Below are 25,000 nucleotides of genomic sequence, written 5' to 3' on the forward strand. Positions count from 1 at the left end.
TCGTCTACCTTAACTATCTTGAGACTTTTAGCAACGAACTCACGGAAACCAACAATGGAAGCACAGCCATCTACCCGAACAACGATAACATCCTTACTCATGCAGTCAGTCAACTTGCTAAACATGTCACATCGGGAGAGCTTGCCACCTAGATCCGAGTACAGGGAATGCAGTTCAACACTATTCCATATTCTGGACCTGTCTCGGTTCATGTACTCGATGACTTCCTTCAGAGCATTTTCATCTGCACTACCAGTTGGCAAATCAGCATATGTGGGGACTTTCGTGAAACTGTGATAACAGCGGACGTGGTACTTGCACTCAGCAGAAGGTAGATCAGAAACAAAAGCAAGGTGCAACTTGACCCTTCTCGCGACATCATCATTACGCTGCTCAGCAATATCAAGGAGCATATCTTTCATAGTTGGGAGTGGGTTACGTTCTGTGTCAAAACGTTCTTCGGTCATACACTCACGAGCACGGTCCCATCTTTCTGGGTGTCTATCATCAATGGGTAAACATTCCTCGCTACAGAACATACAATCACGTTTGTACTCTAAACACACCTTTGTCAGCTACCTTAGTATGAGACCTTGTAGATGTCCTTACACCCTCATCTTCAGCCTTTCTTTTCTGTGACTTTCTCACTCTCTCAATTTTCTCTTTTGATGTATAAGTACAGTTGCAACCTTTGTGGCAGGCTATGCTTGCTGCATCTCCACCAACATCAATAATGTTCTGTAGCTTATATTAGCCTGCAGGTCCCCATCTCCATGGGATTTGGTGCACGAGATGAGCTTCTTGATCCCGATCTCAGTGAATTTCGTTTCTTCTCCACCTCCGTGACACACCGGGAGAAGACACCTTGAGTCAGCCATCATACGTTTCTCTGAAAAGAAGAAGAGGTGAGATTAGAATCAATGGGATCGTTCATCAACTATCGAGTCGGAGTGATCTGCAGTTGATGCAGGGGTCAAAAAGTTTTAAACCCCTCAATAGTCCAAAAATGACATTGAACTTGACCTTTGACCCTGAATTTGACCCCGAACCACACAACTGACCTCAGAAATCGATTCCTCACCTCAAAATTATACGGAAAAAAAATGTATCACACGTGATTGTAGGTTGATTGGTTGAAAAGTTATTTTCTACCTCCGTCCGCGGTGACCATCTTGGATTTATGCAAATTATCGGAGTTCCCCAAGGTTGCACTCCGGCAACCAAGCTAATTTTTTTCTATAGACCCATGCGAGTATGAAACCATCAAAAAACAATACACTTCTCGCAACAACAAGGTACTCAACCTGGCAACTGGACTACATATTTTTTGCTCTGGTTTAAGACTCTAAAACATGCAGAAGTAGAAGGGCACTCGGTGGAGCGCATACCTTCACCAGGTAATGCCTGATCCACGAGAACATATCGGGCCCAAACATTTTTGAAATGTAATGCTATACAGTACTATATCGTTTTTGGCCCGATCTCTCAATGGTGAAGAATCACTTTAAAATTAAATAATTCTCGTACCCAGATCCAGATTCGGATCTTCACCAAAATCCAATCAATTCGTCCTTGCCAAACACCAAACATGTCCACCAAATTTCATCCGAATCTGTCCACAACTTTTTGAGATATCGTGCTATGTATCATTTTTGGCCCCATCTCTCAATGGTGAAGAATCGCTTCAAAAATTATAGTAGTCGGATCCGGATCTTCACCAAAATCTAATAAGTTTGTTCTTGTCACACAATGAATCTATCCACCAAGCTTCATCGGAATCCGTCCACAACCTTTTCAGATATCCTGTACACAGACAGACAGAGAGGGGTGAAAACATAACCTCCTTCACCTTTGGTGGTGGAGAGAACAAAGACATTCAGAAACATCGGTGTAATTTCATGTGCAACACAAGGACATTGATAGGCAATGGTTGAATGAACAGATGATGGGATTTGATCCAAAGACTTCAACATCAAGAGGCTTGTGGTTAAATGGGAATTCCAAACAGGTAAACCCAGCAAAAATTGATAATTTTTTAAAAGACTTTTTAAAAAGAACTTCCGGTTCCGGGTTTGGAGCGTCAAGAGGTCTCCTTAGGGGCTCTCTGCTGACGATCTCAAAGTTAAGTTTCTGGTCGTTATTTGTCCCATTTTAACTGTTTATTTTTCTCACCTACATGTTATTGTGTGTTCCTAGTTCAGTTTTGTTTCAAAAATCATGCAATTTTGTGAGTTTTTGTCGACGATGTCTTACCGGGTGTTTGAGGCTAAGGCTTGAGGCCTACCGGTTCCCCTTGGTGTACGATCGTTTTCTTTGTTTTTTTTCTCCCCATTACCTTCAATTTCTATCTTCCCCACTTTCCTAACGTCCCCCATCCCTCCCAACTAATCACTCTATTTCTTATCTTCAATCAAAAAACAAACAAACAAAAAAAAATGCTACCTTTCTCCTGATTCTTCTTCTTCTTCATCACCTCTTCTTCTTCCTCTCATTCTTCCTCCTCCTTCTTCCTCGATTTTTTTTTTTCTACAACACTTCCATGACCTAATCTGTTAAACTCTCAAACATTTATAATAATAACAAAAACAATCTCTTATAATGCTTCATCTTCCTCTCTCACACATGTGGTACTCTTTACTGTTTCATAATGCACTACTCTTCTGCTATTTTAACAGACTGTTCTCATTTTGACCTCTCCTTCATTCCTTGCCTAAAAAATCCAACTGTTACAGCGTTTCTTCTCTCCATTCTCTGAATTCGCCTTCATTGCATCCATCAAGAATTGTGTTAAATCGCATCTCTGACCTAAAACCTTTTAAAACCCCAGTTTGCTATGAATGTTCGCTTTCCATCAACCATTCTTTTTTTCCAATTTCAGTGCCAACTCACCCCTCTCACCCCTCACTCTCACTCTCAAAGCAACCATCCCACTCTTCTCCCTCCAAGCCTCCCTCTCACCTCTCTCAAAAATTTCCCCCTCACCTTTGTCCCACCTTTCATCCCCCTAACTCATCCTTCTCAAAGTTGAAACCCCCTCTCATCCACAAAGCTGTCTCCTTCCACTGCCCTCTCACCTCTATCTCTTCACTCCACCTCCTCAAATCCTCAACTGCCTTCTTCCCCCTCTCTTGTCCCCCTCTCCCCCAGCACGACAGAGCCATTTCTCCTCCTCATTCGGCCCCTCCCCTAGTTATTCTACAATCCCCCACACTCTTTCAACAACGCTGCTTACCTCCCTCCCTCGTCCCTTGTCCTACCCTCCCCCTCCCCCACCCCCTGCACCCAAAGCCTCCTCCGCTACCTCTTCATTAAAAGTGTGGACCTCAAATATCCGGGGCCTTCGCTCAAACCTGTCAGATCTTTCCATACAGGTTGCCACTGACAAACCAGACATAATCTGCCTAACAATAACTTTCCTCCCCCAAGACGTGTCTGACTCCCAAGAATCTCTCCCCGGTTACTCCCTCCTCCGGTTTGACAGACCTGAGCCTCGTCCTGGTGGAGCAGTTGCTCTCTTCATCAAAGACTCTATTCCTCACTCTCCATGCACTGCCCTCACTCCCCCACACCGCCAGGAATACGTCTGGCTACGGCTTTCCCTCCACTCCCACCTCATATTTATATGTGTAGTGTACCCTCCACCAAACAGTGATGACTCCATCTACACCTCACTATCCGAAAACATGGACCATCTTCTATCTTCTCATCCAAACTCTCTCTTCCTCTAATGTGGCGACTTCAATTGTCATCATGTCAGTTGGCTCGGTGTGGGTACCTCTCTCACCTGCAATGGCACTGCAGCAAAAGCTTTCTGTGACTCATTGGGACTGACTCAATCGGTCAACTTCCCGACCGGGATCTCAACCAATGGTACTCCATCTCTTCTGGATCTGATTTTGACAAATTTCCCTGACAATATCTGCTCTTCCTTCGCTCCAATCGGTTCTTCTGGCCACGTCCTTGTCAAAGTGGACATCTCTCTGGCTATTATCAGAGAACCACCTCACCGCCGTCGAGTCTGGCATTTCACTCAAGCCGACTGGCAGGGTCTCCAAGCAGCCCTCAAACTTATAGACTGGTCTCCTATCGCTACTTTCTCCAACATCAACGCATGCTGGGAATTCTTTCAAAGAAACTTGCTCTCCCTCATGCACAGATTTATTCCCTCTCGTCTTCAGTTGTCCTCCCCTTCCTCCTGCCCTTGGTTTACGGAAGCTTGTGGCGAGGCAGTTGTCCTGAAACAACTTGCCTTTGCCTCATGGAAAGCAAACCCAACTGAGGGCAATCTCAGTTCCTTCCATAAAGCTCGGAACAAGTGTGTGTCTACCCTCAGGAGAGCCAGAAAACAACATCTTTCTAATCTCGTCTGAACTCTCAAACCTCTCTCCCTCCTCAAAATCCTGGTGGCATCTAATCAAATCTGTTTCTGGTGTATGTTCCCCCTCCATCCCCTCCCTTACCTGAAATGGCCACACTGCTGATATCGCATGTGAAAAAGCTGAATGCCTAAACTCGGTGTTTGCAGCTAAATCTTGTGTCAAAAACCCATCACTTTCTCTACCCACCTTACCCAGTCGCACCCAACTGTCCATGGACTCTGTGTCCTTTTCTCCTGACAAGGTGGAGAGCTTGATTTCAAACCTCGACTCAGATTCTGCAACCAGTCCAGACGGCATCAGCCCACATGTCCTCAAAGCCTGCTCCTCTGCTCTTGCTCACCCTCTCTCTGTTCTATTCACCCTCTCATTTGCTCAAGGTCATCTGCCATCTGCTTGGAAATCTGCAAACATCATTGCCCTGCATAAAAAGGTGCAAAAACAGATCCCTGCAACTGCAGACCAATCAGCATTCTCCCAATCATCAGCAAGGTTATGGAATCCATCATCGCCTCAGGCATGAAATCCTTCCACTTCTCCAATGGCTTGATTTCCGATCAGCAATTTGGTTACAGACCAAGTCACTCTACCCTGGATATGCTGCTTCTGCTCTCCCAACAATGGATGGAGGTCCTCAATGCCAGACAGGAAAAGCCGAGCCGTATCCCTGGACATATCACGTGATTTTGACACAGTCTGGCACCCTACCCTACTCACCAAACTCTCTTCCCATGGTATCCAAGGCCATCTCCACTCATGGCTCGCAGACTTCCTCTCCTGTCGCAGTCAACGTTTGGCCCAAAATGGAGTTCTTTCATCCCCTCTTCCTGTCCAGGCTGGAGTTCCTCAAGGTAGCATTCTGGGCCCTGTTCTTTTTCTGGTTTTCATCAATGATCTCTCCGACTCTCTGGAAAATCCTCTATATCTCTTTGCTGATGACTCCACCCTCTGCCGTACCTTCGGTCATCCATCAGACCGGCAAGCAGCAGCTTCTTCGCTCACTGCAGATCTGGATAAAATCACAAACTGGTCCAACACATGGAACATGTCTTTCAATCCGGACAAATCTCACACTCTCACTATGTCTCTTCGAAAAGATCGTTTAGAAAACACCCCCATCCACTTTCTCAACAATCCTCTGGAAGAAGTCCTTTCTTTCAAGCTTCTGGGTCTCACTATCTGCCATGACCTTTCCTGGGAAAGCCACATTTCAAACCTCGCCTCCAAAGCCAGTCGCCGACTGGGAATCCTCCATCGTGCAAAGTCCTTTCCCGGCCCTCCTGAGCTCCTGACCACTTACAAAGCTTGTGTCCGTAGCCTGATGGAGTACTGCTCTCCCCTCTGGGCTGGTGCTCCTGCCTCCCACCTTTATTGGCTTCACGCTGTAGAAACTAGGGCATTTCGGATCATCGGCATCTCCCGCAATGAGGCTGAGTCTTTGGGCCTCTCACTCAATCACCGCAGGTTGGTCGGTGGTCTTTCTGTCTTCCACCGTCTCCTCTCCAGCCTTGCCCCCCCCCCCTGCTCGCTCTGCAATTTCTCCCCACCACATTTCCACAGGGCGCTCAAGGTCCGCCAACAACCCCCTTCTGGTAAAACTACCAAAATCACGAATCACTGCTCACCTTCACTCTTTCATTCCTCTTTTTTCCCACCTTTGGAATAAACTCCCTCACTCTATTCTTTCCCATTCTTCCCTCCAGGCTTTCAAAATAGCTGTTCACCACCACCTCTTGTCATCCCCCATCCAAATCCTCGATCTTTTCTACCCCCGATAATCCACCCAAGCCCACTTCCTTCAAATTCCCTGCTTTCCTTCCTAAAAGTCCCTGTAACGTCCGTCTTCTATTCCCCATGTTCCCTGTCCCATCCCTCTCCCTTCCACAGATCTCCTAATGTGTCTGTTCCCCACTGTTTTGTCCCTCCCACTCCCACCCCTCTCGTCTCATGCCCCCTTGCTGTGCGTTGTGTGTTAGATCTCACACGAGCCTCGACAAGGTATACAAAAAAAAAGAAAGGAAAAAAAAAGACATCTCCAAAGTAAGAGACATATTTTGGTGCTTTTTGTTCTGGATTATCAGGTTACATCTGAAATTCCTTATTCCTTTTTCATTCAGGGATCCAAGAAGATACTTCAAAGGATGTGGAATACTTTGGTAGGTAAAAATGGCTCCATACCTGCACGGGTTTGGGAAACAACCACAGGGGTTTCAAAAAATGAATTTTTCCATCTGCTTAATGATGATCAAATTTCCAATAACAGGACTAAACAATTTTCGAGCGTCAAAATAATTTGTGGAACAAATCAACCTTCATATGAGGATGTGTTGAAAAGTAATTCCTCCTATTCTTTTTCTCCAAAACAGATAAAGATATTTGAATGAAACAAAGACAGATACTGGCATCAACCTTTATTCTACCATGGTGCATATGTATGTCAACATAATCACCACTGTGGTGGACACATTTCGACCAACGTTTAAGTAGTTTTGTGATGTCATCACGATGCGACTGTACGTCCTACTGACTCGCGCTTAACAGAGGTCATGTGACATCATTGTCAGAAGAAAAATGCTCTCTGTGAAGTTTGGGGAACATATTAAAATCTGACAGGTGCTGGTGATCCTTTGTGGTGCTACTTCATTGACCATATCTTACTCTCAGGATCGTAATTGTGCACTCTACTCTCCACTCTTCTCCAGTCAGTCATCCTGTCAACCCCAGTCAGTCATCCCAACTCTCATCTCCAGCACTTTATGCTTTATAGCACTGACACCGTCAAGCTATCCTCGCCATCTTGACCAACGTAGTCCCGAGACATCTCGTGTTAGAATCACGAAACCTTTTCATCTCCTGTTCCTGTTGAGGCTGGAGTGCCCCAAGGCAGTGTGCTGGGCCAAGTCTTCTTCCCTCATCTGCCTTGACAACCCTTATCCTTCAGACAGGCAGGTTGCAGTCTCTTCCCTTAAAAAAACAAAAACACAAGCTGGTCAAACACAGCTATGTGCTCCAATGTTTGATGTGTACATGCTTGGATTTGTGAGTCCTGAAGAGAGATGGCTGCTTGCACTGTTCTCTCCTCTGGGCTGGTGCACCTGCCTCACACATTGCTCAGTTTGACACCGTAGAAATCAAGGCCTTTAAGATTATTGAAATCTCCCAAGCCGAAGCTAAGTCTATGGGCCTGTCACATTGCCATCACAGATAGGTCACTGATCTCTCCATCTTCTACCACCTCATTTCTGGTCTTGCACCCTCTACTCTTTCTGTGATTTTTCCCCCCGCCTCCCCACCCCCTCCAGGTTTCTGCAGGGCTCACATGGTCCACAATTAACACCCTTCTAGTGAAACTCCCAAAATCCAGGACCACTGCCAACTTCCATGAACCAATTTCCACATTCTCTTGAACCTCGTTCTTCCCTCCAGGTCTTCAAGACAGCTGTTCACCACCATCTCAGATCCTCCCCAATCCCTCCTCCTTCCAAATTTCCAGCTTTCCCTCCTTGGGAAAACGGTAATTTCCAGTTTCCTTTTGTGTCCATATTGTCCACCCCAAGCATCCTCTCCTGCCCCCATTCCTCCACACACACACTGTTTGTCCAAGTCTCCCTCTATCTTGGCCCTCAATTCTATTATTGATGTTTTCCCCCTCTCTCGACTGTTCCTTTTGTGTGCGTCTCCACCGTTCCTTTACATCCTGTTTTTGTCTATTCCATCCTGATCTGTTCAGTGTACTGGCTCTTCCACGAGCCTCGACTCTATACGTGTACAACAAAAAAATTTCACACCCATTGGCGGGACGAACTAATGTGTGGATTGTGCTTTGACTCATTCGAATGTCTTTACCTGTTTTGCCAAAAAGAATAGGAGGCTTTCCTTTTCAACACGCCTTCATAATTTAACTGCATCCGCTATTTCTCTTTCTGTGATTCTGCGAAACAAAAAGTATGATGAATGCTATACAGGCCTCACAAATATTTTTTTGTGTTGTATCCGCCGGACTTGCAGCTGTAGACAAGGTGGCCCTGTTGATCGGCAATCAGAGCTACCATCACCATCCCAAGCTGCGTGCTCCAATGTTTGATGTGTACACGCTTGGAATACTCCTACGGCAACTTGGATTTAAGGTGCTGGGACACGTTTGACAAACTGATGCTTTATAGCCTTTGTCGTTGTCAACTCCTCATTGTTTTGTGTGTGGTGCTGTGATATTTATTTGATTGGGATAAAGATTCGGCTTGACCCTCAAAATACCTTTCACACGTCTGTCTGCCTGGCAGGTTTTGTCCACCATAGACCTCACTCTATTTGAAATGCACAGCATTCTGAATGAGTTTCTGGAGCTCCTTGGTGAAGGAGTGTATGGTAAAGCCTTCCACAAGATAGCATCGAAACTTTAATGGACAATGGTATTTGATAGGCATGATGATTACATTGGTTCGTACTATCTACTATCTATGTTCCTCATTGTTACAGGCCTTGTTTACTATGCCGGACATGGTTACGAAAACCTGGGACAGGCATTTCTCGTACCCGTGGATGCACCAATTACCCAGCACAGCACAGATTGCGTTCACCTTCAACCACTACTGGCTGCCATGCAGCATCATAAAACCGCCCTCAATGTTCTGCTGTTGGATATGTGCCGCAAGAGGTATTCAACATGCTTCTCTGTGTCGAGCTGGACTATTTCCGAATAGGCTTTGCCTCTTTTCTGCTTTGTCAGTCTGCCCTTGGCCAATTTGATGCCTAATCAGTCTGGATTGTACAGTAAGGTGTACAGTTGGATTGTTCTGGACTACTTCCAGCATTTTTTTTTCTAAAAAAAAGACACTAAAAGACATTTTCTAAATGTTTGACCAGGTTGTGGTTTAAAAAAAAAAGTTCTGAAGAGGTGCCATAGGCAGAGAGTTTGGAGAGTAAGGCAGGATGCCAGACGAGATATGTCCAGAGAGACGGCCCTGATCTCATGAATGACATTGAGGGCTTCCGTCCGTTGTTGGGTAAGTAGAAGCAGTATGTCCAAGGTGGAATGACCTGGTCTGAAACCAAATTTGTGATCTGAGATGAGGTTGTTAGAGAAAAGGAAGGATTTCATATCAACTGTGATGATGGATTCCACGACCTTGGTGATGATTTATGATAGGTCTGAAGTTCAGGGAATGAGTTTTTGCACCTATTTTATGGAGTGCAGTGATGTTGGTGGATTTTCAAGCAGGTGGAAGATGACCTTGCACAAATGGTCATGTGAAAATGGCAGAGAGAGGATGTGCAAGAGCAGCAGAGCAGGTTTTTAGGACATGTGAGCAGATACCATCCGATCCAGTAGCAAAGTCAGAGTTGAGGGTTGAAAGAACCTTCTCAGGTACGAAAGACACAGGATCCAGGAGCAGTTGGGTACGACAGGGAAGGATAGGTACCGAGCATGAGAGGTTCGGGACACAAATTTTGAAGCAAACACAGAATTGAGCAATTCAGCTTTCTCACTAGCAGTCAGAGCTGTGGTGCCATTTGAAGTAAGAGAAGGGATGGAAGGGATGCATACTCCAGAGACAGACATAACAAGATGCCAGCAGGTTGTAGAGGAGGGAGACAAGTTTCAAAGTTCATTCTTGAGGATGGACAGATGTTGTTTTCTGGCTCTCCTGAGAATGAACACACTTGTTGCAGTAGTTTTGGAATGCACTGAGATTGCCTTTGGTCAGATTAGCCTTCCAAGAAGAGAAGGAAAGTTATTTCAGAGCAATTCAGTGTACAATGGGCAGGAATAAAGGTAGGATAATTAAAGATGAGATGGGATGAATCTGTGAGAGTGAGAGGGAAAAGAAAGAAAGAAAGAGAGAGAAAGTGAGCAAGTTTTTGTGTAAGAATTTCCAGGCTGGATTAATATCAGGGGAGGTACTATAGATATGGGAGACCAGTTCTGAAGAGAGATGGCTGCTTGCAATTCCTCCCAATCTGCTTGAGTGAACTGCCAGACTTGCCGACATTGAGGCAGCTCTCCAAGAATATAACCAGAGGGATGATGACTTCCACAAGCACATGATCACATGAACCAATTGGAGCAGAGGAAGAGCAGGAGACACTTGGTGGAAAGTTGATCTTCACCAAGTCCAGAAGGCATGATTTGCCATTGGAAGAAATCCAGGTTGGAAAGTTTACAGATTGAGTCAGTCCCATGGAGTCACAGAAGTCCTTTGCTGAAGTGCCATGGTGGGTGAGAGAGGAACCACCACCCAGTCAATTTCCATGGTGACAATTGAAATGTGAGGAAGAGAGAGTTGGGATGAGTGATTAAAAGTTTGTCCATGTAGAGAGAGATAGAGATGTAAATGTAAATGGAGTCATCACTGTTTGGGGATATCACAACACATAGATGAACAAGAGGTGGGACTGGAGGGGAAGTCACAGTCAGAGGTACTTGATGTAAAGTGCAACTCCACCGCCGGGTCGTGGTTCAGGCCTTAAAAATCGGAGGAGACAATAACTTGGGAGAGACATTAAGTTGGAAACGTCCTGTGGGCGGAAGGATTCTGCTAAACAGATGATGTCTGGTTTGTCGGCAGGGACCTGGATTGAAAAATCTGTCAAGTTAGAGTGGAGACCGAAGATGTTTGAGGTCCACACTGTTGACCACCATCTCTTATCTTTTCTACCCCCGTTAATCCACCCCAAACCCACCTCCTTCAAATTCCCTGCTTTCCTTCCTGAAAGTTCCTGTGGTGTCCATATTGTATACCCCATGTTCCCCACCCCATCCCTCTACCTTTCACTTCTCCTCATGTCTCTGTTCCCCTCTGTTTTGTCCTTCCCACTCCCACCCCTCTTGTCTCATGCCCTTCTTGCTGCGCGTTGTGTGTTAGCTCTTATACGAGCCTCGACAAGGTATACAAAAAATAAATAAATAATAAAAAATCTTCACCAAAATCTAACTGGTTCGTCCCTGTCACCCACCCAACCTCTCGACCAAGTTTCGTCCGAATGTAATCATAACTTTTTGAGATATTGTGCTGTACTATATATCGTTTTTGGCCCTATCTCTCAATGGTGAGGAATCACTTTAAAAATTCTCGTATTGGGATCCGGATCTTCACTAAAATTTCATCAATTCGTCCTCGTCATAGACCCAACCTGTCCACCAAGTTTTGTCCAAACAGAGAGACAAACAGGGTAAAACATAACCTCCGTCCACTTTTGGTGGCAGAGGTAATTATATTCGATTTTTGCATATTAACAGGAAATTGGAAGAAGTCGACACCTGACTTCCACTGTTATTTCTTGGATTTCCTCTATTCCCGTGAGTCTGATTTGCATCCAGGAACAACAACTATGGTTAACTATTTTGAAAGCCACTCCTTCATTTAAATGCTGAATATTATGTTTAAAAAGACGATTTGAATTCAGATTTCGTGCTAGCGACGGCAGGTTAAAAGTGCCCTGAAAAGCAGAAACGAGTCACACTGAAAACGCACACAGTGCATGCGCGAAAGGCCTCGTTAGCATGTATACATCATTTTGAAAGTCCCGTATTGAGCGTGCTATCGAGGTCTACAATTACTAAGTAAAAGACATTTATAATCACATTGCACTGTGCTTTGAGAATAGTGCCAGGAGGTCTTCCTGTGCTGCAGGAATGTCCATGACACTTCTGTGCCAGAGCCGGTGAAGTTTGAGGTGACTGGCAACATTGTGTTCGGCTATGCCACGTAAGTCACTCACAGTACAGTATGCCTTCACTTCAATCCTCATAATTATTTTAAAATAATTTTTAGCTGCAATTACTAAACTTTTATCATAAAACATCCTATTTTATTATGAGATGAAAAAAAACTTACAATCCATATTCCGAAGAATTACTACATCTCACCATTATATTTTTATATAACGGTGAGGTATGCATACAGATAGGAGTTATATTTTTCACTTGATAGCTCTCATGAGCCACAGCTTTCGTGCTTTCATGAGCCATTTCACTTGATAGCCTCTGTGAGCCATATATTGCCTTTCGTGAGCCATACATTGCCGTAGCACTTCATATATGGCTGTGAAAAGTTTGTGACATTTCACAGCCAATCATGCACCCACAATGGCAACATATATGGCTACCTCATCAGAAAGTACTTAAAATTTGGTGTGCTACATGTTTTTTTCATAAAATAATTCATTACCCTTTTATATATATATATATATATATATATATATATATATATATATATATATATATATATATATATATATATATATATATATATATATATATATATATATATATATATATATATATATATATATATATATATATATATATATATATATATATATATATATATATATATATTGTTGTGGTTACCAAATTCGCAAACCACCATTCAGGTCCCTTAGGTGAGATATCTCCGTAAGTATATGTGTAGTTAGGCCCAAACCCGTTGTCTAGTGGGAATAAATGTTATTCATGCGTGCTGCGACTCTTCAGGATAGCCGTTTTTCTTTTACTATCTTTATTTTGGACCAACCGCCATTGTTACCACCACCAACCACAACATCAACCACCCACCGCGGCGCCGCTTCACGTCACACCTCGCAACCATCGCATCGCCACCGTTCTTGCGCCGCTTGTGGGTACTGGTGTTGGACTCGTGCAGGGCGCGCGCCGAACAGCGTGTACAAAACCACGGATTTTCCACTTCAAAAACGGATCAAAAACGACACACGCCCACTTTTGTTCCGTCCAATCGGTGAGCGAGGGGCGATTTGGCCCCGCCTCCAGGGCGTTGGAGGGCGATCGCTATATGCAAATTTATGGATCAAAAAGCATTCACGCCCACTTTTTCTCGGGCCAATGGGGAGCGAGGTGAAAGGTCGAAGGCAGGGGGTCAAAGATGAGAGAGCGAAGCTACGGGGCTTATATAAGCGACCGTGTTCGTCAGTCAAGTGAATAGGGAGTAGGGAGAATAGGGAGACTTCGCGGGCGGTGGAGTTGGGAAGAAGAAGCAAGAAGGAGTTGGTCGTCGTCGTGTGCGTTGGAGTCGGAGCAAAAGGAGACGGAGCTGTGGAGAGGCGGCGAGGGCAGACGAGGGGGTGCTCGCGTCGTGCAGGGAGCTGCACACCAGGGAGGCCGACGGCGCGACCTGGCCGAGGTGGAGACGCTCGTCGCGGGACTCGAGGCAGAGTAGAAATCCTCTATACCCCGAGCATCAGCAACCCCCTCCTGTTTCCCCCCGCGCTGAGATAGTGCGACCAAGGGGGCCCCTTTCCCACCCCCTACCAGACACTGCCCGCGAGGCCCGCGGAGTTGAGGCACCATCGCCGCTCCGCGTCTCATCACCAGACGGGTAGGCCCGACCCGGTCTCGGCCTCAGGCCCGCCTCATCTTTGAGGGTGTTCTTTTCCTTGGTTTTGGATATGTGTTGTCGGCGCCGTCTGTGAAGTAAAATTGTATAAGTGTTGCCGTGTGCTCGCGTAATCGGTATTAGATCTGCATTGTCGCATTTGCTTTTTGTGTAAAATTGCATTGTGTTTCTTTTCCTTTTCTATGTGCTTTTGGTGGAATTGAATATGTGTGCTTTCCGTTCATCACGAATAAATGTGCTTTGTGTTGAACTGTTTCCCGCTTCGCTTCGTCTTTTCCTCTATTGAATCCCTTCACGTAATCTTACTTCACGTAAAGGGTTGGTAGTGGGCTGAATACGCCCGATAATTAATCGAACCGTCGAGGCCGACGATAACACCGCTCGGTTATCCCGATAGTACAGAACGGGTCGCTTAAGTGGCCCGTGTCCGAAGTCGACCTGCGGCGAGGTGCGATCGCCCGGTCTACCCTCCGTGTGGGTACTTAGGTAGGTCGAATTTGGCGAGCAACCCTATCCCACGCGGGGGCTGATTGGCTCGATCGCGGTGAGACCGAAAGGTCCACCCGTGACTGGTTCCCGGCGTTAGTCCGAGAGGGTCACGACTGGATTGTCCGTCCGGTGGGCGACGTGCCGCGATTCGAGTTACGTGGCCGTCAGCACGCCGGCGGGCGCGAATCCGTAACACTGGTGTCAGGTCGTGCGATACAAATTCATCGCCCTCCTCGCGGCACTGGTATCGGAGAACAGGAAAACGGGCTCTCCTGTCTCCGGCTAAATTCACGGGAATCGGTCCAGGGGTGAGAGAAGCGACCCCCGATTCCCTCCAAATTACGAGCGAGCGAAATTAACCCTTTAAGAGAAGCAAGATGGCGTCTCAAGGCGAGCGGGAGCCGGGGGTATTAGAAGTGGATGTAGAATGTGTAGGATCCATGGCCCAGGATGGAATGCCCGTGCAGGAACATGAACTCGCCCAACTGAACCCAGAGCCCGAAATGGGTGCGGCAGCGGCCGCGGTGTATGACACCTCCCCCCCCCCCTCTCCACCAAAACCCTTCCCCAACCCCTGCCGAAATGGCTCACTCAAGCGCACCCGACATTAAATAAGAACAGAGTTCAATTTGTTCGACCACTTTATTAGCGTGGAACGACAATAATCAAACAAGTATTGAACAGGTTGAAACACCCACAACATCCCTGGCTCCGGGTCAGGCTGCGCATGCGCACTGGCACAGGGGACCGTCGATATGTAGAATTACCGTAAAGTACAATGTTCTCTATCTCCCTCCGAGTCTTTATTATGTTAATAGATAAAGGCTGAGAAAATATTAAGTTTAATGAATGAACAAAAGTTTATATCGCCCATCGTGTGACTATTCCATGGAGTAGTCCTTGTGCCAGGCAGGCACGCTGGTCGCTCTGGTGGATCGGCGTTGACCTATCGCTGGTGCTGGTGGTGTCACATCGGGCCCCAGTGGGGATGGGGCTCTCGGGGTTTCAGGGGCCGATGGTGGCGTCTGAAGGATCGCGCGCCTCGGTGTGCCTCGTCCTGGTGCTGCTGGCGTGTCTAAAACGGGTGTCGTCTTGCGCCGGGGTGTGCATACTGACGTCAGTGCCGGCGTGGGCCCCGTTGGCGTCGCAGATGTCACGGGTTCGCTGTCGAGGTCAGGCAGTTGCGGTGTTACAACGGGTGCAGGTACAGTGATTCGGGTTGCTAGATCATCATAGATAGACCGGGGTGGCAGCTGGTCATTGCGAACTGGGCTAAACTTGCGCAGGAATTTCCTGTTCCGAAGTGTGACTCTGCCCGAGCCATCGATCTTGATCACGTATTGGTCGTGTTGGCGTACCTCCACGATACTGCCTGTCTTGTCCCATTTTTTTGGGTGGAATCCTGTCTGGTTCTGTACGCGGACTTGGTCCCCTACAGCAAGTGGCGGAAGGCATTTGGTGTGTTCTGCCCAGGTGTCGGCTGTGCGGATATGACGTTTGCGGAGGGCCTCCTCCCTCGCTTTCAGGGTCTCATGCCAAGTGTCGTGCGGTCTGTACTTCCCGGGGATAGTGGGATGAAATCGCGTATCGGGCGGCCGAAGACACACATTGCCGGGAGATCTTCGTGTCAGGGTCAGGCGTGTTACGATATTGTAGTATCGCTCTCTGCACAGCGTCAGTGTCAAGTTCTCCCCTGCGGGCTGGTGTTGTCCGTGATAAGTCGTTTCATTGTCTTAACTCCAATCTCCGCGCGACAGTTGCTGTGAGGAAGGCCACCGATGACAAGCGGTGGTGTACGCCCATCTGTGCAGGAATGACCTGGTCTCGGTGGAGGTGAACTCCGGTCCCCCATCCGACGCGAGCTCTTCTGGTGTCCCGTACGTCACGAAGGCGCGACGTAAGTGGTTTATGAGTCCGGCGGCGCCACCCGTCGACTTTGAGATGATCGGCCAGTTCGAGTATCTGTCCACTGTCACAAGGTAGTGTGCACCCCTGTGTACAAAGAAGTCCGAGCACACTGCCTGAAAGGGGTAAACGACCGGAATAGGTGGAGTTGGTGGCGCTCCAGGCTGTGATGGTGCCATCCGGTGGCAGTGTTCGCAGTTTTTCCGAGTGGCGCTGATGTCGGCCGACATGCCTGGCCAGAATACAGAGGATTCTGCGCGGGCGGTCATCATTGATACGCCCTGGTGGGCAGCGTGTGGGGCGCTCAGCACATCGCCGCGGAGTGAGGGTGGTATGACTACTCGGTCCTTGTATAGGATCCTCCATCTGTCGATGTAATGTTCTCGCGGTACTGGTGATAATCGCGAATTGTCTCTGGCATCTCGATTTTTGAGTCGGGGATGCCGTTCATTGTCATTCCCTCCAATATGTGCATATCGCCATCGCTGCTGGTGGCTTCCCTGACGCGATCCCATGTTACTGATCGCAATGATTCGAGGCCCGCGGCACACCATGCCAGGTTGTCCTCGACGTCGTCGTCATACTCCGGCTCAGTTTGGCGTAGGAGGGACAGGACGTCGGTGTGCGTGCTTGGTTGGAGGTGGGTCGCTATGGTGGCATTGTCATCTGGAAGGTTCATGAGTGGAGGTCGCGTGGTGCCAACTGCGCTGCGCGACATGGCATCTGCCGCCTTGTTCTTCATTCCCGGGATATGTATGATGCGGAAGCGATAACGCAGGGTCTTCTCCTTGAGGTTCCTGAGGCGGGGGTTGGGTATGTCGTCAAGTGCTCTGTCCGAAAGGAGTTTCAGCAGTGGTTTGTGGTCTACCGCAACGATCAGGTTCTCGCAGCCCAGTACGAAGTAGCGCGCTTTGTCCAAGGCGTCCGCGACTGCGAGAGCCTCGCCCTCTATGGGCGCGTATCTGGATTCTGCCGCGTGTGTAAATCTGCTGCCGACCAGGGTTATTTTCCATCCATCAGTGCAGCAGAATGGTCTAACTGGCACGCATCGGCAGTGCTTTTGAAGCAACCAGAATCCGATTCCCTCCTTCGACCAGTCCGTGGCGATGCATGTTGGCTTAGTTTTGTCAAATATGCGGACACCGTGTTCGATTTCTTGTATGATCACGTCTTTCGACTCGCGAAATATGTCCTCTAACTCCATGGACCACTGGAAGCGTTCTCCACTTTTCAGGAGCTTCCGGAATGGCTGCATTCGTTCGGCCATACTAAGGCGTATGCCACCTGGTTGACAAGCCCAAACCACGATCTGACGTCGGTGATGTTACGCGGTTGTGGGAAATCGTGGATTGCTTCAGGTAGCGGCTGCATGGTCGCACGTCGGTCATGGTGATGGTGAAGCCCGCGAAGTCCACCGTGGGTGCGCTGAAGACAAACTTCTCCGGGTTGAGGATGATTCCATTCCGGCCGCATATATCCAGCCATTGGACCGCCTGGAAGTAGCTCCCTCAATCGTGTCTGACCATAGGGAGCGTGTCATCTACGCACTTGGTCTTGTTACCAATGTCCGCGACGATCTCATCGTATCGTCGTGAGTAACCGTCCCCGATGCCATATACCCTTGTGGGGCAGATAGGTACCGGTAGCGCCCCCATGGAGTGATGAAGGTCGTCTTGTGGCGGTCGTCCTCGTGTAGGCGGACGCTATGGTGCTCGTTCCATGCGTCGAATACTGTCTTGCGCTTCCCGTTAGGTACGCGTCTCGCCTGGTGGAACGGGGATTGGGTGTGGTGGGTCTCGCGGAACGCATGCTTGTTCAAGGCCTGAAAGTCGACGGTGCGTCGCGGCTTGCCATTCTTTTCGCGCAAATTACCATGCGGTGACACCATGTCACCGAGGCGTGCCGGCAGGGTACTTCCTCCAACACGCCGAGCCGAACGTCCTGGTCGAGGCCTGCTTTACCTCATCTTGCCAATGTATGGCCACGGAGATGGGAGTGTGATGGGCAGCCGGTGTCGCGTTCTCACTGAGCATAAGGCGTAGTGGCGGGCCGGTCATTCTCGGTAGTGGCTGGTGTGGGCACGTGTTGAATGTGCTCTGAGCATACATCCTGAGTAAATGTGACTGTAGTGCCTCTCTGTTGGCCTCGGTCGCTGGCATGGGAGTGCGGTCGGCAGTCGGCGGCTCCGCGCGTCGCGGGCAGTCGCACAATTCCGAGGTCGTCCAGATTCACCTCTCCGAGTGTCGGGAATCTGTCCGAGATCATTCCCAGGTCCATGCAGGCCGCGCGGGAGAGGAATATGCGGTCTGAAGGAGTCCGTCACATGCGCGATTTGGCGCGTCTCCAATCTCCGGCGTCCGTCACTGTTACCGGCGAATCTGACTACCACGGCTCCGAGGATACGAATTCCTCTGTTGTTTGCGGCCTTCATGGTCATGGATACAGGTATGAGGTCCTCGGTACTCAGGCCCCATTTGTTGGACGACTTTAATGCCGATCAGGCAGCTCTGGCACCCGTGTCTGGCCATAGCGGGTAGGGTTACCGCGCGGTGTGTTTCAGGAGGTTAAAACCCAGCGCTTTGTAATCCTCGCGCTTGTTGGTGAGAGTGAGGTTGACGTATGGCTGCGGGTCGGGATATGCGTTTCATCCACTTATCACACATATCATCGTACAGGTGGTGAGCGAGGGAAGCGTGCGCATTTCGTCCTCTGTGCTGGCCATGGTGACCGTGCATAGCTCGACGAAGGCTGCCGTCTGCTCGTGGTACATCCCGTCGGTCTCCTTAGATGGGGTCTTGCCGATCGGCCGCCCAGGCACGCCTTGTCGAGGTGATTCTGGCGGTCACACTTCCGGCACTTTACCGTATCCGGGGCACTCGGCGCGTCTGGCGCGCCATTGAGGCGTTTTGCCGTGGCCCACCTCGCCGCAGTAGATGCATACTCCTTCGGGCTTGGCCTTCCGTTTTCCGGCCTGGCTCCTACTCTGGCGCGGACGTCCTGTCGCTTTCCCCGCCGATACGAACTACTGATCGCGTCCGTGCTCTGAGTGTCAAGCAGGCGCGATGCCGAGCGTTTTCCAGACTCTTTGGCCTCGATATACTCTATCATGTCCTTTAATGGCATGTCCTGGTTCTTCTCACCGAGTAGGTCAAGTTGTATTGCTTGGTCCGCGATGCCACGGGCAACCACGTTGCGCAATATCTCTTCGGTGAAGTCGTTGACCTGATCGCACCCCGCCTTGGTGCACTTCATTTCATACTTGCACGTGTCCGCCTGCCCCTTGATGCGGGCGTGGAACGACCGGACGGGCTCCTCGTGTCCCTGCCGCATGTTAGACAGGGCCACTCGAGCTACCATCGTGTTCTCCGTCCGGACGGCGAGCGCCTTCATGGCGGCGAGGACGTCTTCTTCATCGCTGCCCACGAGGCTCCGACCCGCCGCGCGAGTGAGGTCCTTTCTCAGCTCCTCCTCACAGCACTCCAGTAGCTGCGCGACTATGTCAGGTCCGACAAGCTTAGTACCTGTTTTGTATTCGCCCCAGCGGGTTATGAAGTACGACCAGGCCTCGCCCGTTCCGGCCAGTGCTATGGAGGGACGCTTGAGTTTCTCCATCTTGGCATTCGAGGCTCGCCGCCCTGGGCGGCGGCGTGCGTACAGTGCCGTGTATACTCAACATGGCGGCCACCACTGCCGCCTCTGCGTGTGTAGCCATATAGTCACAACCCTCGATCGGGCACTCGGCTTCCACCGGCGCCATAGGAACAGTTATTCTGGAGTAAACGTTCTATTTTCGGTGATGCACACGTGTGTACAGTGTCCTGGGGGCGAAGATTGGGTACAGAACCCGAGAAATCCAAACTCACTGTCGACGTTCTCGTGGTCCGTTTTCACCCAGTCGTGTCCTCCTCAGCACCGACGATCTTTACTCGACTGCATCAAGTTGTTTGATTATAAATAAGAACAGAGTTCAATTTGTTCGACCACTTTATTAGCGTGGAACGACAATAATCAAACAAGTATTGAACAGGTTGAAACACCCACAACATCCCTGGCTCCGGGTCAGGCTGCGCATGCGCACTGGCACAGGGGACCGTCGATATGTAGAATTACCGTAAAGTACAATGTTCTCTAGACATGGCCCAGCTATGCGCCATGCTGGCGGCAATGACAGCGAAGATGAATGCGAACATGAACAAGCAAATGGACGAAGTAAAAACGAGGATGGATGCGAATACACAACAAATAAATGCGGATATGAAAGGCATGAACGAAAAGATGGATGCGAATACACAAAAATTGGATGCGAATACACAACAAATGAACGGAATGGAAACAAACATGAAGGAGGAAATGAAAGAGCTACGGGGTGAGACGCAGAACATGGGCCGATGCCTGCAGGCGGGCATGAAGGCCGTGACCAGGGAGCTGGGAATGGCGAATCCACGTGTGGAAGCAAACGAGCTGGAAGGGGGTGCAACGGCTGACAGGCCCGCGGTGGAGGCGGGTGAAAAAATAATTCGGGGGGCGTGTTGGGCGAGGGTCGTGACAGAGGAATCGACGGTGACCAAAAGGGAAAAATTAAATGGGGAGACCAAAACGTGTGAGACGAGACACGAGGTGACGACGACAGAAACTTATAAATGTATAGAGACACGGGAGACAGAAAAAATAGAGGAGTGACAACACGATGAAGACGAGGTAAGTGACGCACACGCACAGGTAGTGGAGGATAATGGGGTGAGCTCGCGGAGCGTGTAGGGACCCAGTGCGAGCACCTGGATGGCCTCCTCCAGGAACGAGGGGAGGGAGTATGCCCCCTCGAGGCGAGTCACGACCAGGTGAGTTCGGTCGTGCTTTGCGAGGTTGAGGGGAGGAGTGCTGCGAACGGGTGCTTGGAGAGCTTGGGGGGTATAGAGGCCCCGGAGACCCTTGTGGGGACACGAATCCCCAGTGTGGTTGTCCCTGTGTGTGTGGTGCAAGGCGTGGGTGCGTCCCCGTGTGTGAGTGGTGTGGTAGCGATGGTGCCAGAGTACGTGCTTCCCAGCACGCCGTGTGTGGATGAGGCACCGTGTGTGGAAGAGGCCGTGGGTGTGAGTGAAACGGCCTGTATGAGTGAGGGACCGCGGGTGAGTGCCCCCGCGTGTGTGGATGAGGCACCGTGTGTGGAAGAGGCCGTGTGTGTGAGTGAAACGGCCAGTGTGGATGAGGAACCGCGGTTGAGTGCCCCCGCGTGTGTGAGTGAGGCACCGCGGGTGAGTGGCCCCGCGTGTGTGAGTAGTATGGTTTGTGTGAGTAGTGAGGAACGCGTGAGTGAACGGCCGTATGCAAGGGAGACCGTGTGTGTGAGAGAGCGGTATGTGAGGGAGATGTCGGTTGGCATGCGGGAGCACGCAGCCGCGTCTCCCGGTGTGAATGTGATGGAGTGGACTGTGTGCGTCGTAACACGCAGGTGTGCGTGGGTTGAATGGCGACGACGAAGGCGACATGAGAAGAAAGAAAGCCGAGTAGCGGCTGTAGTTGTTTCGGGGACCGTGCCGGGTTCACCCAGCAGTGAGCACGCGGTCCGTGCTGTGCAACGCACGAGACCGCCACGTGCTCGCTTGCGAGAGTGAAGTCCCGGTCCGGAAACGCACGCGGTGGATTTGCCGATCCCGCGGACGGACAAAGTTTAGGCAGGATTATGGATTTGGACCGGACGGGTTCTCCACGCGATCGTGTGTGTTAAGCTCCAACGGGCAAAGCACATGTGTTCGCGTGGGGAACCCCTCGAGACGTGGGGCTTGTGTTTTTTTTATGCGCACGGTGACGTCATGGCTGCACGTGGGGTTGGAATCCGGCAGGAGGGGTATCTCTGCCGGATGGAACCGTCCAAGGAGGGACGAGGAACACGTGCAGCTGCATGACGTCACGGGCAGGTGCAAAGTGCGCGAGTTGCCGCGCTGGTGATGCGCATGAAAAAAAAAAAGGCAAGCCTCACTTTCGGGTGCACAGGATTCCTGGGCAAGGGGTGGAAGACCCCCTTACCTGGGAACAGGATGGAAACTAGTTAGGGGGAAGGGTTAGCTTAGTTAGACCGACTCCATGGGGCAGGGGTAAGTCCTCATGGAGTCCGTGGAATGGATTAGTTAGAGGGATTGTAGCCAGATTTAGGTTGGGAAATAAAATGAATTTTTGAGTTTGGAGACAGTGACAGACTTGTGAATGTGTAGAGGGGACGTAGTTTAGCTACGTAGTGTTAAAAGGAATGTGCTATAGTGTAAGGGACGACGTGGGAGCACGAGTTAGTTAGGGGGTGCAGATAGAAGGATGGCAGAGTTCAGTGGTGTGTGTGTTGAAGAGTTGTTGGTGAGTGAATTGGAAGCGTGTACATGTTGAGTGAGGTGGAAGCATGTGCTTGGTGAGTGAGTGAGGCCAGCGGGTCTGTGTGTATGGAGTGAATGGGGAATGCATGGTGCGATGAGTGATTGGGGGGAGGAGTGACTCCCGCCCAAGGGACCCCGGGGTCAGTGTAGATTGAGTTAGCTGGGTTAGTCAAATTGAAAAATGGAGGTCGTTTTGTTGTTGGTGGGAAAGTAGGCTCGAGACCCATTTGGAGGGGTGCAGGAGCCCTGTTGACGGGCTTGGGAGCGTGGCTGCGAAAGGTGAGTATCGCTGAGTGGGTACCCCGGGCACCAGGCTAGTCGGCCGCGGTAGGCCAAGGGCCCATGGGGGGCCGGGATAGCGTAGTGGGCACGGGTGCGCCTGCTTGGTGCGGGGGCCCGGGGCGCCATTAGCCATGTGGGCAGTGTTGTGGGCAAGGGTGACCCTCGGAAAGGGGCCTGGGAAGCCAGCCTGCCACGTGTGTGTTTCAGGGGAGGTGCCATAGGGGGCACTCCCCGGTGTTAGGGAGCTGGTAGGCTCGGAGGCAGTGTAGTGCCCGGGGGTGCCATAGCGGGAGATTCGGCAGAGGGTCGTGCCTGCCAAAGGGAGCCACGTGTCCCAGCCAGGAGACCGTGTGAGGGCACGGAGAGAAAATTGGGGGGGCGAGCCCCGAAATTGTGAGGACACCAACACAGGCGACGGGAATCTGGGTTGTTAGAACCAATAGTTTAAGCGAGAGGCGCTTGTTGAAAGCCCCGGGGTAGTTTAACAGTTAAATGGTTAGGGTAGATTAGGAGATGCACCCCTCCGCACCATCCATCCCCTCGCTCGTTGTGGGCCGCTGGACCCACTTGGTGTTAAGATCGCCGAACTCTGGGGAGGCCATTCTGAGGCTTCGTTGGGCCTCGACACAGGACGTTAGCTCTCCCTTATTCCCCTCCGGGAAGGGAACGTAGGGGTTGGGAGTAGGCTAGGTGACAGGATAGGTTAGCCGAACAAGGACGATAAAGGGGGTGAGGGGACGATTTATAGTGGGGAAGTAAAAATAAAAAAAATAAGTTGGGGCTAAATTGGGGTTTGGACAAATTAAGGGAGTGGGTATGGACAGTGACAGGCAAAGGCGATAGGTTGGGAGGGAGACCGTAGGGTAGGTCCGAGCCCGCCTTCCGAGTGGCCAGCACCACCGCACTCCCTCCACCAACCTCCACTGAACGGCGAAGGCTGGCCAGCTTCATCTGCTGGCTGCGTTGCTGCAAGGCAAAGGCCGGCCCACTTCATCAGCAGCTGTTGTTTTGCTGCAAGGCCTGTGCCGGCTGGATCGTCTGCAGCTGTTTTCTGCAAGGCCTGTGCCGGCCAGTTCGTCTGCCGGCTGTGTTTGCCTGCAGCGGCCTTATTCTGCGGGCTGAGTTTGCCTGCTGCCTTTGCCATGCCATGCCCACTGCCCATGCTCACCAGCCCCGTTCAATTTTTGCTTTGCCCCCCCCGTTCATTTCCATGTGCGCCAGGATCAGAAGGCAACAGTTTGCAAGCTGCGAGAACTGCCCTGTTGGCAGCTACAACACGGGCCTGCAGTGGCGGCCCGTGCACCGTGTTTGTGTCCATCCATCCATTCGTTGTGCTCATTGCGTGTGCCACTTGAGCTGGCACGGAGACTGCGTTTGTGCAGCCCATGCACCGTTGTGGTTCACTGCGTTCAGTTCAAAAGGGAAGGCCTTGGACTGCGTGTGAGCAGCCAGCCACGTTCCCTGTCACCTGCATTGTTTTGAGCCAGAGACTGCATGTGGGCAGCCTGGCTCCCTGCTAACTGCTTTCTTTTTGCAGAGTTCAGTGATCCTGGGCCATGGTTTAGTGTAAAATTTGTAAGTTAAGGTTAAGATGTACTGTAAATATGAGTGCGCCCCTGGCATGTCTGTCTTAGCGCCGGCAATTTTATTAGTCGTCCGTGTGAGTGAGTTTGTTTAGGTAGTTACGCAGCCCTCAGGTTATTTATTTTGGGGACACGAATACCATGAATGTCGCACTCAGGGATCCGTAGGTAAAATGTACTAGGGGAAAACTGCACATGATGGCACACGAGAATTTGACGACTCGGGACGAGTCTGTAAAAAGGGGAGGGGGTAGTGTTGTGGTTACCAAATTCGCAAACCACCATTCAGGTCCCTTAGGTGAGATATCTCCGTAAGTATATGTGTAGTTTGGCCCAAACCCGTTGTCTAGTGGGAATAAATGTTATTCATGCGTGCTGCGACTCTTCAGGATAGCCGTTTTTCTTTTACTATCTTTATTTTGGACCAACCGCCATTGTTACCACCACCAACCACAACATCAACCACCCACCGCGGCGCCGCTTCATGTCACACCTCGCAACCGTCGCATCACCACCGTTCTTGCGCCGCTTGTGGGTACCGGTGTTGGACTCGTGCAGGGCGCGCGCCGAACAGCGTGTACAAAACCACGGATTTTCCACTTCAAAAACGGATCAAAAACGACACACGCCCACTTTTGTTCCGTCCAATCGGT

At 50.1% G+C, this 25,000-nt stretch overlaps 2 protein-coding genes across 3 annotated transcripts in view; one reads left to right on the forward strand and one right to left on the reverse strand.

Moving 5' to 3' along the window:
• Positions 1-25,000, forward strand: part of LOC147019699 (mucosa-associated lymphoid tissue lymphoma translocation protein 1 homolog) — a 102,467-nt gene that overhangs the window by 38,287 nt on the left and 39,180 nt on the right. Inside the window, 5 exon segments of the mRNA XM_085894353.1 lie at positions 6,494-6,532; positions 8,385-8,503; positions 8,657-8,741; positions 8,853-9,030; positions 12,008-12,082. Coding sequence (XP_085750479.1) covers positions 6,494-6,532; positions 8,385-8,503; positions 8,657-8,741; positions 8,853-9,030; positions 12,008-12,082 — 496 coding nt within the window.
• The window catches only part of LOC147019700 (uncharacterized), a 74,865-nt gene that overhangs the window by 2,455 nt on the left and 47,410 nt on the right, over positions 1-25,000 (reverse strand). For both annotated transcript variants that reach the window (XM_085894355.1, XM_085894354.1), the window contains one exon: positions 1-889. This exon is cut by the window's left edge and continues 2,455 nt beyond it. In XM_085894355.1, the coding sequence (XP_085750481.1) occupies positions 1-539 (539 nt within the window). In that variant the 5' untranslated portion in view covers positions 540-889. The remainder of the gene's footprint in view (positions 890-25,000) is intronic.

Source organism: Eptatretus burgeri, chromosome 9 (assembly GCF_056783735.1).
Source record: "Eptatretus burgeri isolate ZD-2024b chromosome 9, Ebu_testis_v1, whole genome shotgun sequence".
NCBI classification, from domain to species: domain Eukaryota; kingdom Metazoa; phylum Chordata; class Myxini; order Myxiniformes; family Myxinidae; genus Eptatretus; species Eptatretus burgeri.